The 15159-nt window shown below is 43.4% G+C and overlaps 1 protein-coding gene across 12 annotated transcripts in view; it reads left to right on the top strand.

Annotated features, from left to right (window-relative positions):
- Positions 1 to 15159, top strand: part of URB2 (URB2 ribosome biogenesis homolog) — a 32894-nt gene that overhangs the window by 11388 nt on the left and 6347 nt on the right. For 2 of the 12 annotated variants that reach the window (XM_043543286.1, XM_037895225.2), the window contains exons 1-8: positions 61 to 206; positions 1173 to 1315; positions 3507 to 3683; positions 4630 to 8041; positions 10058 to 10218; positions 12012 to 12122; positions 13041 to 13283; positions 14029 to 14119. In XM_043543286.1, the coding sequence (XP_043399221.1) occupies positions 1190 to 1315; positions 3507 to 3683; positions 4630 to 8041; positions 10058 to 10218; positions 12012 to 12122; positions 13041 to 13283; positions 14029 to 14119 (4321 nt within the window). In that variant the 5' untranslated portion in view covers positions 61 to 206; positions 1173 to 1189. The other 10 variants (XM_043543283.1, XM_043543280.1, XM_043543281.1 and 7 more) reach the window with 10 other exon arrangements.

Genomic DNA, 15159 nt, shown 5'->3' with positions numbered 1-15159 from the left:
GACTGACACAGAGAGAGAGAGAGAGCGAGCGAGCGAGGAGAGCTGGGGCGGCTGCCACAGCGCATGCGTGATGCACCCGCACCCCCACCAATGGGAGGCCCTCGCCGCGGCGCTCGGCTAGCGCTGCCTGGCGCCTTGAGCGGGCGAAGGGCAAAGGCCACGGGGCGGCAGCACGTGTGTGCGGGGACCCGGGGAGGCGCGGCCGGGTGAGGCGGGAGCCTGCGCGCGGGGCGCGGCCGGTGTGAGCGAGCTGCCCCCGGGCTTGTGCGGCGCCGGCAGCCGGGGAGCGGGCTGCGGGGCCGGAGCCGGCTCGGTCGCGGGGCGGGCCCCAGCCCGGGAAGGGTGCCCCGGCGGGTGGCTGCATCGCGGTGCCTGGACGGCGTGTCTCAGAGCAGGGCGAGATCACGCTGGCCCGAGCCGAGCGAGGCTTGTTGCGGGCCAGGGGGGGGTCCGTGGTCTCAGGTGACCCTTGGGTGGGTCTGGCGTACGGCAGCAGCGGGCCCTTGCTCCGTGTGGTTGGCTGGACATTACTGAATCTGGTCCATTATTTTCCGGTCTGTACCGGACCCCGTGGCTCGCCTTTGGAGGGGTGGGTTCGGTTCAGCTGTTGGCACTGGCGGTGCTTGCTGTGTAATGGGCGAGGTGCCAGGGCCCAAGGCAATTAGGTGCCAGGGCTTAAGCAACTCTTTTATATTCATAACTGGTACAACAAGCCTAGCGGTGCCGGGGCTATGAACTGCCAAGCCTAGAGGTGCCGGGGCTCGCACCTGGCAAACCTTGGGACAAATTAAGCACTGGATGTAGGGTCTGATCCTGAGACGTGGTGGGCATGCGCAGTTTCCTGTGATTTTTTTTGGAGGAATGTTGGGTAGTTCAGCACCTCTCATAACAAGGCCCAGTTTATGTTGTTGTCTGCTCGGTTTTCCCAGCTCTTGTTTGCCTGGTATCCAATGCTGTGTCCACTGATTTCAGTGGATTGGATCCTCAGTGACCAGACCTGCTTATCAAACCCAGGTCTCTTGCATTGTAAAGCCAAATGAACATAGGGCTAGCCCAAATAAGAGTCTGCTTTACTAGAGATAAATAACCATTAATTCTGGTATTCTTAAATCCTTCTGGTTAATGTTTATTTCAAGTGCATCTAATATTTTTGTGAATATTTGACGTTTCAGATACAATAGTAGTCTCTATGGCTGCAATTTACTCAGGAATTCACCTGAAGCTGAAAAGTGCAAAAACCTCTTGGGAAGACAAAATCAAATTAGCTCACTTTGCATGGATTTCCCATCAGTGCTTTCTTCCAAATAAAGAACAAGTATGGTTTTCTGTTGTTTTTTTTTTTTTTAAATTGTTTTAATTGTTAAATGCAGAAAAATGTACCAATTAATTGCTGTGGAGACCAAGCTGATTCAGAGGATGAATCAAGATGCATTGCATAGCCTTTCACCTGTAGACACTGGTGCAAATACAGCTGCAATAGGGAGTAACTGAAAGTTGTTGCTGCTGTTGTGAAGTAGACCAGTCTGTTTCCTAATAGGCTTTCATCTCCATCACAACAATGACCACTAAGAGGCAGTCATATGGAAGTTTTGTTTAGTGGCTTCAGTAGAAAGTCCAAGTATAGAATGGGCTAAAGAATGAACTACCTTCTCACATCTAAAGATGGTTTTTCCAATTCAGGATTGGGACATGCTCATGGGGCAGAGGGGAGAGAGATGCAGTGTCCATGCTATTTTTGTTTTGTGGATAAATTGAAGACCTCTGTCTCCAGAGTTGTAAGGCTAGCATCTTTCATCACATTTCCTACATGGCCCCTGCAAAGTCTTGCCAACCGTCTCCTGATAATGGCTAAAATGACCATCTACCAGTCCAGGACAGGGAAATTGGACTGGTGGGGGAGAGTTCTCTGTGGCTGTGAGACCTGTTTCCTGGCACGTTATCTGTGTGAATCTGGGCAGCATGACCACTCACTCCTTGGATTCTTCCTTGGAGTAGTGGGTATTGTCCAGCACATTCTCTGTGCGGTGTTCCTCTCTGGATACCATGTTTTGATCCTGTGACTTGTTTTTTTGTTCCCTGTAAATAGTTGATTTCTGGGACTTGTGACTCCTCCTTTCACCTGAGGGGGGCAGACCTTACGTCGTTTAGTGGGCTTTGCCTGCTGACCCAGCTATCAAACCACCTAGCATTTTAGTTGAGAACTTAGCACAAGAAGGATCTGTAAAAGTGGTTTGTTTTTTTTAAATTGTTCTATGAATTGCTTTAAAACATGAAATTAACCTTTGATAGAATGGCTAAGTGAGCAACGTTATACAATTTAATTGTGTATTAATGGTTTTTGCCTACATTTCCTTAGCTTTTTAAAGAAAAGTAAAACTTTTAAAATGTTATTTCAAAGCATCTTCTTAAAGAACTTGGAAAAAAATTAAGAAAAATCTTATTTATTTCACATCTATATACAAAAACGGAGCAGAAATTGAAGGCGTCCTCTTTACTCCCCTGGGAGACTTGGCTGCAGTGGCTTTAATAATTTTAAAATTATCTTATTATTTCTCTCACAAAATTTAAAAACTCTGTCGTCTTTGCTAGCAGAGATTGTTTCCTTGAATTTGGCTCACTGGGTTACAGTATGTGCTTCTTCCTTAACCGTAGTTGTAGGTCTGAAGGCTTTGTAAGAGCTGGAAACTTCATAATGGTTAGCATGGAGCTTGCAATCTATGTACCTTGAAAGTTCAGTGCTGACTTATGACATTTATAATCCTTTACAGGTCAGACAGGGCCTTTGGAACTTGTAACTGTATAATGGTGATTGTGGAATTTATAAGATATTCAGGTCTGGTCTGCAGACCCTCTAGTACATGGACTATATCTGTACACCTTGTAAGCAAAGCAGACGCTGCCCAAGGATTTTGTAAGCTCTACAGATTGCAAAGCTTCAGAGGGTTTTTTTTGTTTTTGTTTTTTCTCTCTCTATATCTATCTATCAATATCACAGAGACTGAAAAAATAGGAACACCAAAAAAAGTTAAATCAGGCCTGTGCAATCATTCTATTTGGGGATCGAGATTTTAAATAAACGTGCAATCTTTAGGACAAGCTGTTTTTGCATTTTGGAAATGAGAACAGTTTTTATAAAGTGAAAATCCACAATTCTTTTCGTAAGTTCCCTCACTCAAAAATGTCCTCACTGATATAAAAATTTCATGTGAGAAATTTTCTCTGCTGGTTTAAGAGAAGCTGAAAGGAAATCAGCATTTTCACCCTTGACATTAGCTTTACTATGAAGGTTAGAGTGTGAAGGGAGCCAAAATTGAGTTTAGAAACTGTTACAAATTCAGGCCCTGATCCTGCTTGGAGAACTGCATAGACAAACTTCTGTGTCCACATCAAGCTCATTCCACACAATTCTCAGGTGTGAAGTGGCTACTACAGTTCTGTAACCTTTTCCCATGGAGGTAAAGATGATCACCCACAGCTGTATATTTTTGTTTGTTTAAATTACACAGGTATTACTTGATTGGGTGAGCCATGCATTGGTTTCATATTACAACAAGAAACTTGAACTGGAGGATGAAATTGTTGAGAAACTTTGGACGTACCTGGATAACATTCTCCATAGCAGAAAACTACAGAATCTCTTAAAGGATGGAAAGACAATCAACCTCAGTTTTTTGATTGCACAGGTAACTCAAACCAAACTCTTTAAGTGATGAATGTCAGTGCAGTATGTGATACAATATATGACTCTTCCTTTTAGAGGTAGGTGTTGTATGAAAATAGGGATAATTTAGCTTACATTTTTAGGCCATTGTATTTATTTTCCCTTCTATCCCCTCTGTTGCAAGACAGCTGATATTTGTGGAGAACAAAGATTGAAAGCAACAACACTTCCCAATAGCCTCATACTCGGATGATTTCACACAGGTTTTCCGCTCCCCAAACTATCAGGGATGGAACAGGATTAAATATTTTGGTTAGTAAGTAAAGACCCAGTCAGGCAACCCCTGTTCTCACAAGTAGCCTAGATGACTTCATTCAGACTACTCACGTGAGAAAGAGTTAAAGGCTCGCAAATGTATATTAGTACAGGAAACTCTGGAAGATCATATGGCTGTTTTAGAGTATAATTGGAATTATTTGCTTACTGATTGAGATCCTTGCTAAATAGGTTGTCCAACTGGGGATAAGGAGGGAATTTCCCCCCCTGTTGGTAGGGACCTTGTTGGGATGGGGAGGGCATCTTGCCTTTCTTTTCTCTACAGCACTAAGTAAGTTTCCTCACAGTTAGAATGAGGTGGATTATCATGCATCATTATTGTTGTTCTTCTTACAGTAGTCAGTCAGGAATGGGGTCTCATGTCAGATGCTGTGCAGACACATGCAAAGACACGGTCCCTACCCTGAAGAATTTATAGTCTGAAAATGATCAATTGTCTATGCCTGGGGTCAGGAATAACCACTGGTGGGTCTATGTCCTTCCCATCTTCTGTTACTAATGATCGTTTAAGTGCTGTTGATGTGTCCAGCCGGAGCCGCCCAGCAAATAGAAGATTGTTGTCTGTTCCCCAATGACCTTTGTTTCTGTGTGCAAGGTTGATAGTGATGCTTTTTTTGTTGTTTTATCTTCAGGTCATAAATGAAAGGATATCCGAGTCCTGCATTCAAAAATCCCGCGGAAATGTTGGTACAGTGCTAAGTTGTTGCAGGGGCATCCTTTCCACTCCGCCTCTCTCCATCATCTATACCACAAAATGTGAGCTGATGGTGAATCTCCTAAGCAAGCTCTCCTGGCTGGCCTGTCAATGGCTGACCTCAGAAGATGCTGTGACCTCCCAGTTGTTTGATATCCTCCAGCTGACCTTTGCTCAGTACCTCCTGATTCAGAGGCAACAGATCAACCCAAATCGTGTGTTTGGGCAAGTGACCAGCCACTTGTTTCAACCATGTCTGCTCCTGAGGCATTTGCTTATGGCCAGAGCATGGACACCAGCTGATGATGGCCGCGTACGTCAGCATCTGAGCAGGGAAATCCGAAACCAAGTAGAGGCTGTGCTGCAGGCTGGGATTTTCCAGCCTGAGCTCTTGTCCTCTTACAGAGAGGAGCTCCTGCCAGAAAGGGAACCGCAAGAGAAAAAGAATAGGGCTCTTAAAACTATTCTGATGCCAGTCAAAACGGTGCTGTCCAAGTTCCAGGATGCTAGCTTTTGTGAATCAACGCTCCAGGTGATCATAGTAGCAAATTCAGTACCTCTGCTTTATAAGCTCTTTTTGGATTCTTACTGTAAGGCAGAAAACCACATGGTCTGTTTCCACATGTTCACCAGGCTTTTTGGCTGTCTAAGGATTTCTCACCTGCAGGAGGATCTGTGGCAGGAGATGCTCTCGCCAGTAGACTGGAGCACAGAACTGCTTGCTGTGGAACAGCTCCTGAACTTGGTGCTCAGCAACGATATCTATAACGTTGCCGCTGACCGGATCAGGCACAAAGAGACCCAGTTCCAGTTTTACCGCAAACTGGCAGAAATGTTGGTGAATCACTCCCAGGCTTCCATCCCAGCTTGGTTTAGGTGTCTCAAGACCTTGATTTCGTTAAATCATTTAATTGTCGAGCCTGATCTGGATGACCTTGTGGCCTCAGCTTGGATTGATGCAGAGGTCTCTGAGCCACGTACAAAGAAGCCCCAAGAGACTCTCATAAATGCCATGTTTCAGACTTACACAAAGCTGCGACAGTTCCCTAAATTCTTTGAAGAGGTTCTGTCCGTGATCTGCCGTCCAGCTGCTGAAGAGTTAAGGCTGCCAGTCTTGTCTGCTGGGCTGACGGCAAAGCTTCGTGAGTGCCTCCTCGAGCTGCCACCCAATCAGATTCTGGATATTTTGTTCCTCATACTGGAGAAGTGTCAGACTCAAATAATTCCTGACGTTAAAGATGATTCTGACATGGCACTGAAGCTGTTGTCTGTGAGCTCTGTGCTTCACGCTTTTCTGTTCAATATGAAGAGTTTGGATAATGTCACCCCATTACCTGTTGTCCTTCGCACTCAGAGTCTGTTGGACAAGATGCAGAGAGAGGTAATCCAGCCATTGCTCGACCTATTGAAGGATCACTGGGCAGACGAAAATAAACCAGGGTTTTGGCTAGAGAAGGTCAGTGATTCTGCGCTCCTCCTTGTCTGCACATGGGTGGAGGTTGACACTCTGCTTAGTATAAACTGCAGCAAATATGTGTCTCGACTGGCTGAAGCAGCTGGTGGTGGTACTGACTGTGCTGCAGAGAGGTGGGACTTCTCAGCCCTTCTCCCTCGTGTGGATAGCCAGTGTTGGAAGAGGGTAGTGAGATTCTCAGGTAATTTCTGCTCACCTAGTAAATATTGCTTAGAACTGCTCATGCTTCAGAAAATAAAAAAGATCTTAATGCAAACCAGTTTTCAGACGGAGGCTGATCTTCACACCTTGCAGCATGCCGCAGCTTTCATCCTTCATTCTGGAAGATCAAGCATGAGCATGGAAGAGTCCGAACCTTGGAATGGCAACATCAGTGCAATAAATGCTCTCACCTACCCCGCTGCACACTGGTACCTTGTAGTCTCAAATCTAACAATCCTGATTCCTCATCTTTCTCTGAAAGATGTAGAGTATGTTGCTGATGTGCTTCTGAAGACTTTATCATCAACTAAAGCTCCGGGAGTTTCTACAGATCAGGATTCCTTCATCACAGCTGAAAAGGTTTCTAAAGCCTTGCTGCATAGTACTTTTCTTCCAGAAATTAAGGTGCTTCACTGTGCTTTTATAAGCCGCGTTATTCAGCAGTGCTCTAGTGTGTTGTGTTCTGCTACTCAGGGCATCGTAGATCAGCCTATTCAACAGCTGTCTGCAGTTAATATGCCATGGCATGAGGAAGTCTTCTCATCTTGCAAGATGGTTGGCATGGGGGAGGCACAGTCAGAAAACAATCAATCAAAGGATGAACCCTTCATTTGCTGGACAACAATGGAAAAAATTGCTCAACATATATTGTTGTTAACAAGGACCGGTTCCCCCATTACTTTGGAAGAAGACCAGATAGAAAGCTTTTTGCATTTACTAGAGATGATTTCTGCATTGAAACTTGACAGTCTTTTTCCTTCAGACCATACCCGTTGTTTTCTCTTGCTGCTATCCTTGGTAGCCAATACCAGAGCTAACATCTCTTGCAGTAAGTTGCTATCACTGAAGTTTCTAATTACCTGCTTCCGCCTCCTAACATGCCTACAGACTGGCAGAAGTGTCAACTCTGTCTTTAAAGTTTTTCATGCCAGTGATGCTCTTGAGGCTGTCATGACCGCCCTGTTTGCAGCCAGCAAGTGCTTTGCTGATGTTTTGACCACTCCCGCCTGGGCAGAATTTCTCCAGGTGATCCAAACCTTTTTGGAAGGCTTTCTTCAGATGATTGTCGAAAAGAGGCAGAGCCTGAAACTCAATTTGGAAAAGTTCACTTTTTTCCTAGCGAGCTGCAAACCATATGCTGATGCAGACAGAGGCAAGCCCTGGAACGCTGCAGTCAATCAGCTGCTCCTAGTGCCGCTAACCACACTCTGCCGTGTTCTGACTCTGTACCTCCAGCAGCAGCCAGAGAAGAAACAACAACTGACAGAAATGCTGTCTGCTTTGTTGGAGCCAACAGTCCTCCAGACAGGAACAGCCATCCAGCTCTGCCTTAGAAACCTCACCAAAGACCAGCCTTTGCCTTTGGCGTTCATCCCAGCTGTCTCAACTCTACTGAAAGCAGATCTGAGCTACATGTGCACTGGTGGCTTTATGAAAATGGAAGGCAAGCAAGAGAATCCTAAAGACCCAGGAAAATATCGGGAGTATTCCCACACTGAACTGTACCAAAAGTTTTACACTCAGGTACTGAGAGAGCTGACCTCTGTGGAAGGCCATCTCCAGTTCTTTCACTCTGCCTTGCAGTTTTTAACTGTTTTCTGCTCAGTAACAGATCTGTATCCTGGAGAAGAGACTGCTCTCACTGTGTTCCATGCTGTAAAAAAACTACTTGCTGGTACAGAGCTCTTTTTTTCTTTTCTTCAACTCCTCCGTTTAATTTTGGAATACAGGGGTGGGTAAAAGCATCCAAGAGGTTCTTAAGAAAGTCACAAGATATCCACGTATGCTAGTCCATCAGTAAATTGGTCCTATCTTTTTAAGAAACAAACTGGGAAGCTTTTAGAGGGATACTGTTGTCATGACTGGGGCGCAGTGTTGACCTGTCTTGGTAGGGGTCTCATCTGGAAGGTCTTTGAGGATGTCAGCCACGTAGTTATTTTGATCTCCTTGCTTTCACAGAAATAGTTACTCATGTGCCTCAGTGCTCATTTTTGTGCAAAAATATGTATTTTGCCTATGCTAATACATGTTTTGTGTGTGCACATGTATATTTTGTGACACAAATCTATCAAGGTTTGAAAATGTAGCCCTTAGCCCTTTTTAAAATACTACACTGTTCTATAAATGATGGCTCAAGGCACTGAGAAACACCCCTGTAGAAATATTCTGTTTAGGACCATTTCACCAAATGTGGTCAAACTTTTTGGGGCTGCTCTGAAGATGCATTTTTTTTGGTCTTATGTATCTGGTATAGCAACTATCACTGAAGGAATTAATGGATCGGCTTAGTTAAATAACTCAGCACTTTTCACTGAAGATCTCAGAGGGCCTTACAAAGGTAGATAAGTATCATCTCCATTTAAAGGTGAGGAAATTGAGGAACAGAGAGACTACTGGCCTGGTTTTCAGAGGTGCTGAGCACAATATACTCCAGGCAAAGTCCATGATAGCTGTGGGTACTCGGCACCTCTCAGAAAGCTAGACCCTTTATCACCTGCACACAGTGAGCCAGTGACAGAATTGGAATTAGGGGAATCCCTGGTCTTCTGACTGCCAGTGTGATCTAACGACTATGCTATGTTGCCTCATTTAAAATATAACCTAAACTGACATTGCACATGTGCAGTGTAGTAGTACCAAAAAACCTGGCAATATTATTTTTGTCTTTGATGCCTGAAAGATTTGATTTAGTCTAGTTTACTACTACAGTGATCTTACAAATGTATATTACCCCCTGGTTGGTAGGGAATCACAAATGCTCTTAATCCCTTAATTGTAGTACAGTTCTGTATGGAGAAGCCTTTTTGTAAATCTGTTTGTGAGCCTGGCTGAAGCTCTTGCTAGTTGAGTTGCAAATAGATTTTTATATTGTGTCTATGTATAATATTTCTTGCACACTGTGTATCTCAGTTCTTTCCAGTTACATCATACTGCCTCCTATGGTGAATTCTGTAAGTGTTAAAACAGGATTGGGAGTCAGGATTACCAAATTCTGACCCTGGCTTTTCTGCTGACTCCCGCTTAACATCTCTGTACCACACTCTACTCATGTACAAAGCTGGTATATTTATTTAGTGCAGAGGCATAATTAATGGTGATAAAATGCTTTGAGATTCTCTGATGAAATGTGCTGTAGAAGTGCCAGGCTTTAAATAGATTAAAATTATTTTCTCCTACAGAAAATCTTGCCACAAATCCCAGGAGTTACTGCTACGTTCGGGGTGTTTGTGGAGCAGATAAATATGCTTGCAAAGTAAACCAAAATTTAAACTAGTCATAGATAATATAATCTTTGACTTCATATGTAGGAGACCTGGTCACTGCTAAACCGAGATCTAAGCATTGTCCATTAATATTCATGTGATGTGTGGCTCTCCTCCCAACACCCTGATATTCTGTAGCTTGTGATCAACTTGTTCCCCTAGCTTGTGAACAAGCCTCATTATGGGGTTTTCACAGAGTGAAGGCATTTAATCAAGATACTGACTGCGGGATACACAGTAGGATGGGAATGTTCTGAATGACACACTGCTGCTGTGGTAGGTGGGAGAAAGCAGTTCTGTGCGGGTGAACATTAAAAAATCACTCACAGAGAGAGCTCTTTTTCAAGGCTTGATTTTGAAAGGGGTTTTTTGGCAGTTCCCCAGGTGGATAAGCAATTCAGACGTGTTTGTGTCTCTTGAATATGCAGGCCCTGGCACTACAGTCCAGGTGATTCAAGATCTAGAAATGCAGCTGACAGAATTGATGACCCAGCTGGTGGAGAGCTGCACGACTGAGGAGTTCTGTGCCATGATGAGGCTGGTGCTCCAAGGACTTGAAGTTAGCAATATTTGGAAACAAAATCCTAAAGTAGGGAACTTTGGGCTTATTTCTTATAATTTATTTTCTTTAGTTTTCTCTCCATGGCTTGAAAAACTGCAATAGAACATGGATGGTATCTGATAAAATGGGCAGGAAGAAAGACCGTGAACACGACATGAGGAACACATAGGAGTTTGGCTTTAAATGTGTGTTTGTTATGCTGCACACTCATGGTAACTTACATGGCAATAAACCTGGTGCTTAGGTACTGCGATGAAGGGTGCCCTAGAAATACCTGAGATCGATAGACTCCACTATGAAAAAGAGAGAAACTTCTTACCTATGAAGAAAGCTTTCAGTAGGATCCCCAGGCATTTAGCACTCTAATTCCCAGTAATATTAACAGGAGTCTCACATCAGTGAATTCCTGTAGAGAATGCAGAAAGTCGACGCCTATGTGTTAATTCTAACATTACAAACTGGCCAAATAAAAGCTTTAATTTTGTTTCCTATTGTGTTATTCAGTAAAGTCCTCAGACTCAGCACCCAGAAAAATTTGTCATAATAATGTAGGTGATTACCAGGAAGCTGGTTCAGTCCATTAACTCCATTCACGCAAAACAAAGATTTGCCTAGTTCATTTAAAAGTCACATCTAATGTGGTCTGTTCTTTGCAGTTGTAGGTGTAAACTGGCACATGCTAGTATACATTTCTTGTAATGTGGGTGGTTCTTTGCTTATCACAGTACTACTTAGCAGTAACTGAGCACTTTTCATTGGCAAAGTGCTTTACAAACACAAATGTACTGATCGTCACAAGACTGCTTTGAGAAGGAGGGTAAGTTAGTACAATTATCCCCATTTTTCAGATGGAGAAACTGAGACCAAGACCAGACAAAAGGTTTTATCACTTAAAAATTTCCCACTATTGTTACCACCAAAGCTGTAGCACAGACAAGAGACTTGCAGCCACTGGCATTTTAACCATTTTATTGTCCAAACCTACTCTGAACAGGGTCAGGTGGCACGGTGCTTTTAAACACCAGCAGTTATGTGAAGCACTGATTATATTAGTGCTCCCACTACTCTATTCTGTATAGGTTCTTATACCGTGCTCATTACTGTAGCATCTGAGCATCTTCCAGTAGTTCATTAAGTGACATGTAACATCTGTCGCCAGTGGAACTGAATTAGTAGTTGTAACATTGGGAAGAAATTTGGCAAACAAGCCTGGCATAGGCCCCCCCCCGGAAGGTTAAGTGACTTGGAACTCAGAGCCTTGCTGAAGCTCAGGAGTATCTGGCTCCCAGACCTGCCCATTTGGAAAAGGCATCTGTGTGTCATCTCCGTAGATAATGTCCATTTAAAAGAAAATCTAACCTGATCTTTCTACATGGTTTGTGTAACGCTAGTCGCCGTAGCATATAGGCATTGAAATCTGCATGTTTTTGGACTGTAAGGCTGAAATACATTGATGTTCTATGTTTTCATCTTAGTTCTTATAAGCCAATATGTGGTGACATGTTAGCTGGTAAATGTGATGAGATTATGCTGGTTATATGGCAGGCTCAAACCACAAGTGAGTTTCATATGTGTATGTTCACACTACTTCCCTCCATTATCTATAATGGCTGCTACATGAGTTGATCTGCCTTTATTTTTAAATGTTTTAATGTCACGATTTGCTTTTAAAATAGATATTGTACAGAATGCTAAGGTGATTATTGCTCAGTGCAAATTCTGTTGAGCTGCTGATAATGTGATGTCTCCACTGAGAGGTGCCATATTTCAAGTGAGCGTATTTATCTTTTTGCAGTGATTGTTTATCCATTTTTTTGCAGGAAGTATTGTCAGCTGTTACGCTAACCAAATTGCTGCTCAGCTGCCCGTTAACTGGAGAGAAAGAGAAAGCTTTCTGGTTTACCAGCCCACAGATAATCACAGCTTTAGTTGTAAGTAACTCCCACAGTATAAGTTACCTATCACTTTTGTTTGACAGAGCCTGTAACAATTGTGTCTGAAACATACATAAAAATATATTTAAAAAAAAAAAAATTCTACATTTGACATCAGTTTGGCTAGGATCCATTTACGCTGTTTGGCCCAAATTTCCTCAGGTATGTCCCTGTATACTGGCATGGCACACACACTCATTCATTAACATCACCGTTACTTTGAGGAAGATTACATCTTTGGGGTTGCACTGCATTGTGTAGAGGTTGAGAGCATCTCACTAGGCTACATGGAGAGGCTTAGAGAGATGCTTCTCCCCAGGCCTGGGCAACTCTTCTTCTGATCCAAAGGAGGAGAAAACTGTTTGTTGGCTTTTTGCTTTGCTACAAGGCCAAACTAATAAAAAAGAGCATATAAAAATGACTGAATAAGTGAATGAAAATAATTGAATCAGTTTCCTTACCTGTGTTGTGCTGCACCCAACTGTAGTAGTGTTGGTGCGTGCCATCACAATGCCTGACTCTCTGGGACCAGAGATTTGTCTGGCAGTGGCTTGGGGTGAGTCAATGCTTGTGAAGGACAGAAGTATCCACTGGAACAGTGTAAAAACATGAACAGATGCAAATAGACCCTGTATAACACATCCTGTATGCATCTTCTCTATGGGATTGTGGGATAGATGCAACAATGCACAGACCCTGCAGTGCTTTCAGGGAATGCTGCATGTGGATATGGCACACGGCATGTGCCTAAAACAGATTGATTAGTACGGATGAGGCTTTATGCTGTTGCAGTTTGCGCCAGTGTACTCCTGCTGGTTCAAGTTGCAACAGTACAATTCTCTGGTGTGGAAGAAGGGGGTGTGTGGAGACAGCGGAATTCTTTTTTGTTATTGTTGTCTTGTCTTTCACATGTAGATACAAACCAAAGAGGCTTGTCGGGACCAGTTGCTGATTCCCACCATTGTTGTTCCTATACTGGAGACAGTAGCAGCCCTGCTGAGGCAAGGAGAAGAGATTCTCTCCAATCCCCATCACGTGACCCTGGCATTCAGCATTCTTCTGACTGTCCCTCTGGATCATTTGAAGATGGAGGAGTATGGGAGCATCTTCCTGGGAATTCATGAAGTGCTGTTTTCCATACTGCAGTGTCACCCTAAGGTGAAGGGAGAAGGGGCTTGAAGGGTGGGGGATCAGAAATTTTAAGAAGCCAATCCCTGACCTATGACCAGGAGGTTGAAAACGTGAAGGTTCTGAAATGATAAGATATTTGGAAGCAAATTATCACAACCTCTAAAGTTAGATTTGGCCAAAGTTTTTAAAAGGGCCTAAGTTCCATATTTTTTTTTAAAAAAATGATATAGGCACTTAGGCTAAGTCTCTTTGTAGATCAAAAGGACTTAAGCTCCTGGCTGTGTAAGTCACTTTTGAAAATTTTTGCCTCTAGTGCCTGTCAGCTGAAAGCTGATTTTTCCAAACTGTTTTCAGATGAATAAGTGTGTTGGTCCTTAAATTTCTGGTCCCTTGGGCAAGCACTGGTTCAGGACAGACAGCGGTAAATGCCCCAGGCATTAGAACAGCATAACTTTCAACCTCTGCTTTGTGGATGTGGGGTTACTTTGAGATGATTGTAATTATTTGTATTAACCATAGCACCTACGAGCCCTAGTCAGGTACCAGGACCCCATTGTGCCAGCAGCCGTAGAAACAGAACAAAAAGACAGTCCCTTCCCTGTAGAGCTTACAGGCGATGTACCTTCCTTTAAAGCACATAAATCCACTCTTATTTTGGGATGTTGAACGTCATGCTGCGTGTGCTGCTTTAATAAAGGAACCATCCTCAAAGCCTTTTTTCTGTACTGCATTAGGTATTTATCTGATCCTCTTTCATTTGATGTTCTTCCAGGTTATGCTAAAAGCAGCGCCATCTTTCCTGAACAGCTTCAATAGGCTGGTTGTTTCTGTTATGCACGAGGGGCGACAGAAAGGAGACAGAGGTGCTGTGTCATCATTTTCATTAACGTACCCGACTCTGAGGGGTGCAATGCACGGAAGAATGTGCAGGACAGGGCAGGCTGTGTGTAACGTTAGAAGTTGAAACAAAGTCCCAGGGCCAGATCGTGGCTTTTGGGCCACTGGCCACATAGGCAGAAGTGAGGATGAGCCACGTAGCAATCTGCACTCTGACACTCTTTGAAAGGTTCTTTCCAGGCTTCATCCTGGGAGACTAGCATAGTGCTTCCATTTCGAACTGTAACCCTGGCTGGTCCCAGCACAATGACACAACACAGACAGGGGCAAGGCTCCTTGTACCTTATGTCAGTTCCTTTCCCCAACCTTTGCATTCTCACTCAGAAACAGCCACAGTAGCCCCCATTGTATAAGGTCAGTGAAAGTTTTAGGAAAAACATGTTTTTTCTGGTGTGGTGGCTCCAAATGCTGATGATTTACACCATCGCACTTGGGAAAGGGCTTTACATATGTGCTACTAAGCAGAGCCCTGTGTTGCAGATGTTAGATGTGCTACAGACTACATGTTCATCATTGTGTGTTAGATACAAAACCAGAATCTTGTACATGTTCAAAATGTTACTTGGGATTTACTTATTTGACTCCATTAATTCACGTGGCTAAAACCAAGTTCACTGCTTTGAAATTTACCCCACTTTGTGTGTGTGTATTATAACCATGTATATGCAATAGGCAAGTACACTAAGATATTCCAAAGGAGAGAGAGGAATGATATATTGATGCACCCATGGCATAAAAGCTGGGGCTTATACATTTCAGTAGTATCCACATTTTCCAAAGAGAAGAATCAGTGGAAAGCTACAGGTTCAGGAAATGCTGTGATTTAGATACACTTCATCTACCCCTGCAGAATTATTGTATTTTAATAATAAAAAACAAGACACATGCCTGAATTTCCCCCCCCACTTTCCTCCTAATTTCTATTAAGTTATCTCATTGCCTGCCAGTGAAGGATTGTTCCCTACAGAAAATTCAAGTCCTCTGTCCCATCTAGTTTTTAATGTCT

Source organism: Chelonia mydas, chromosome 3 (assembly GCF_015237465.2).
Source record: "Chelonia mydas isolate rCheMyd1 chromosome 3, rCheMyd1.pri.v2, whole genome shotgun sequence".
In the NCBI taxonomy this organism is placed as follows: domain Eukaryota; kingdom Metazoa; phylum Chordata; order Testudines; family Cheloniidae; genus Chelonia; species Chelonia mydas.
This window is presented reverse-complemented; position numbering and strand designations above follow the sequence as displayed.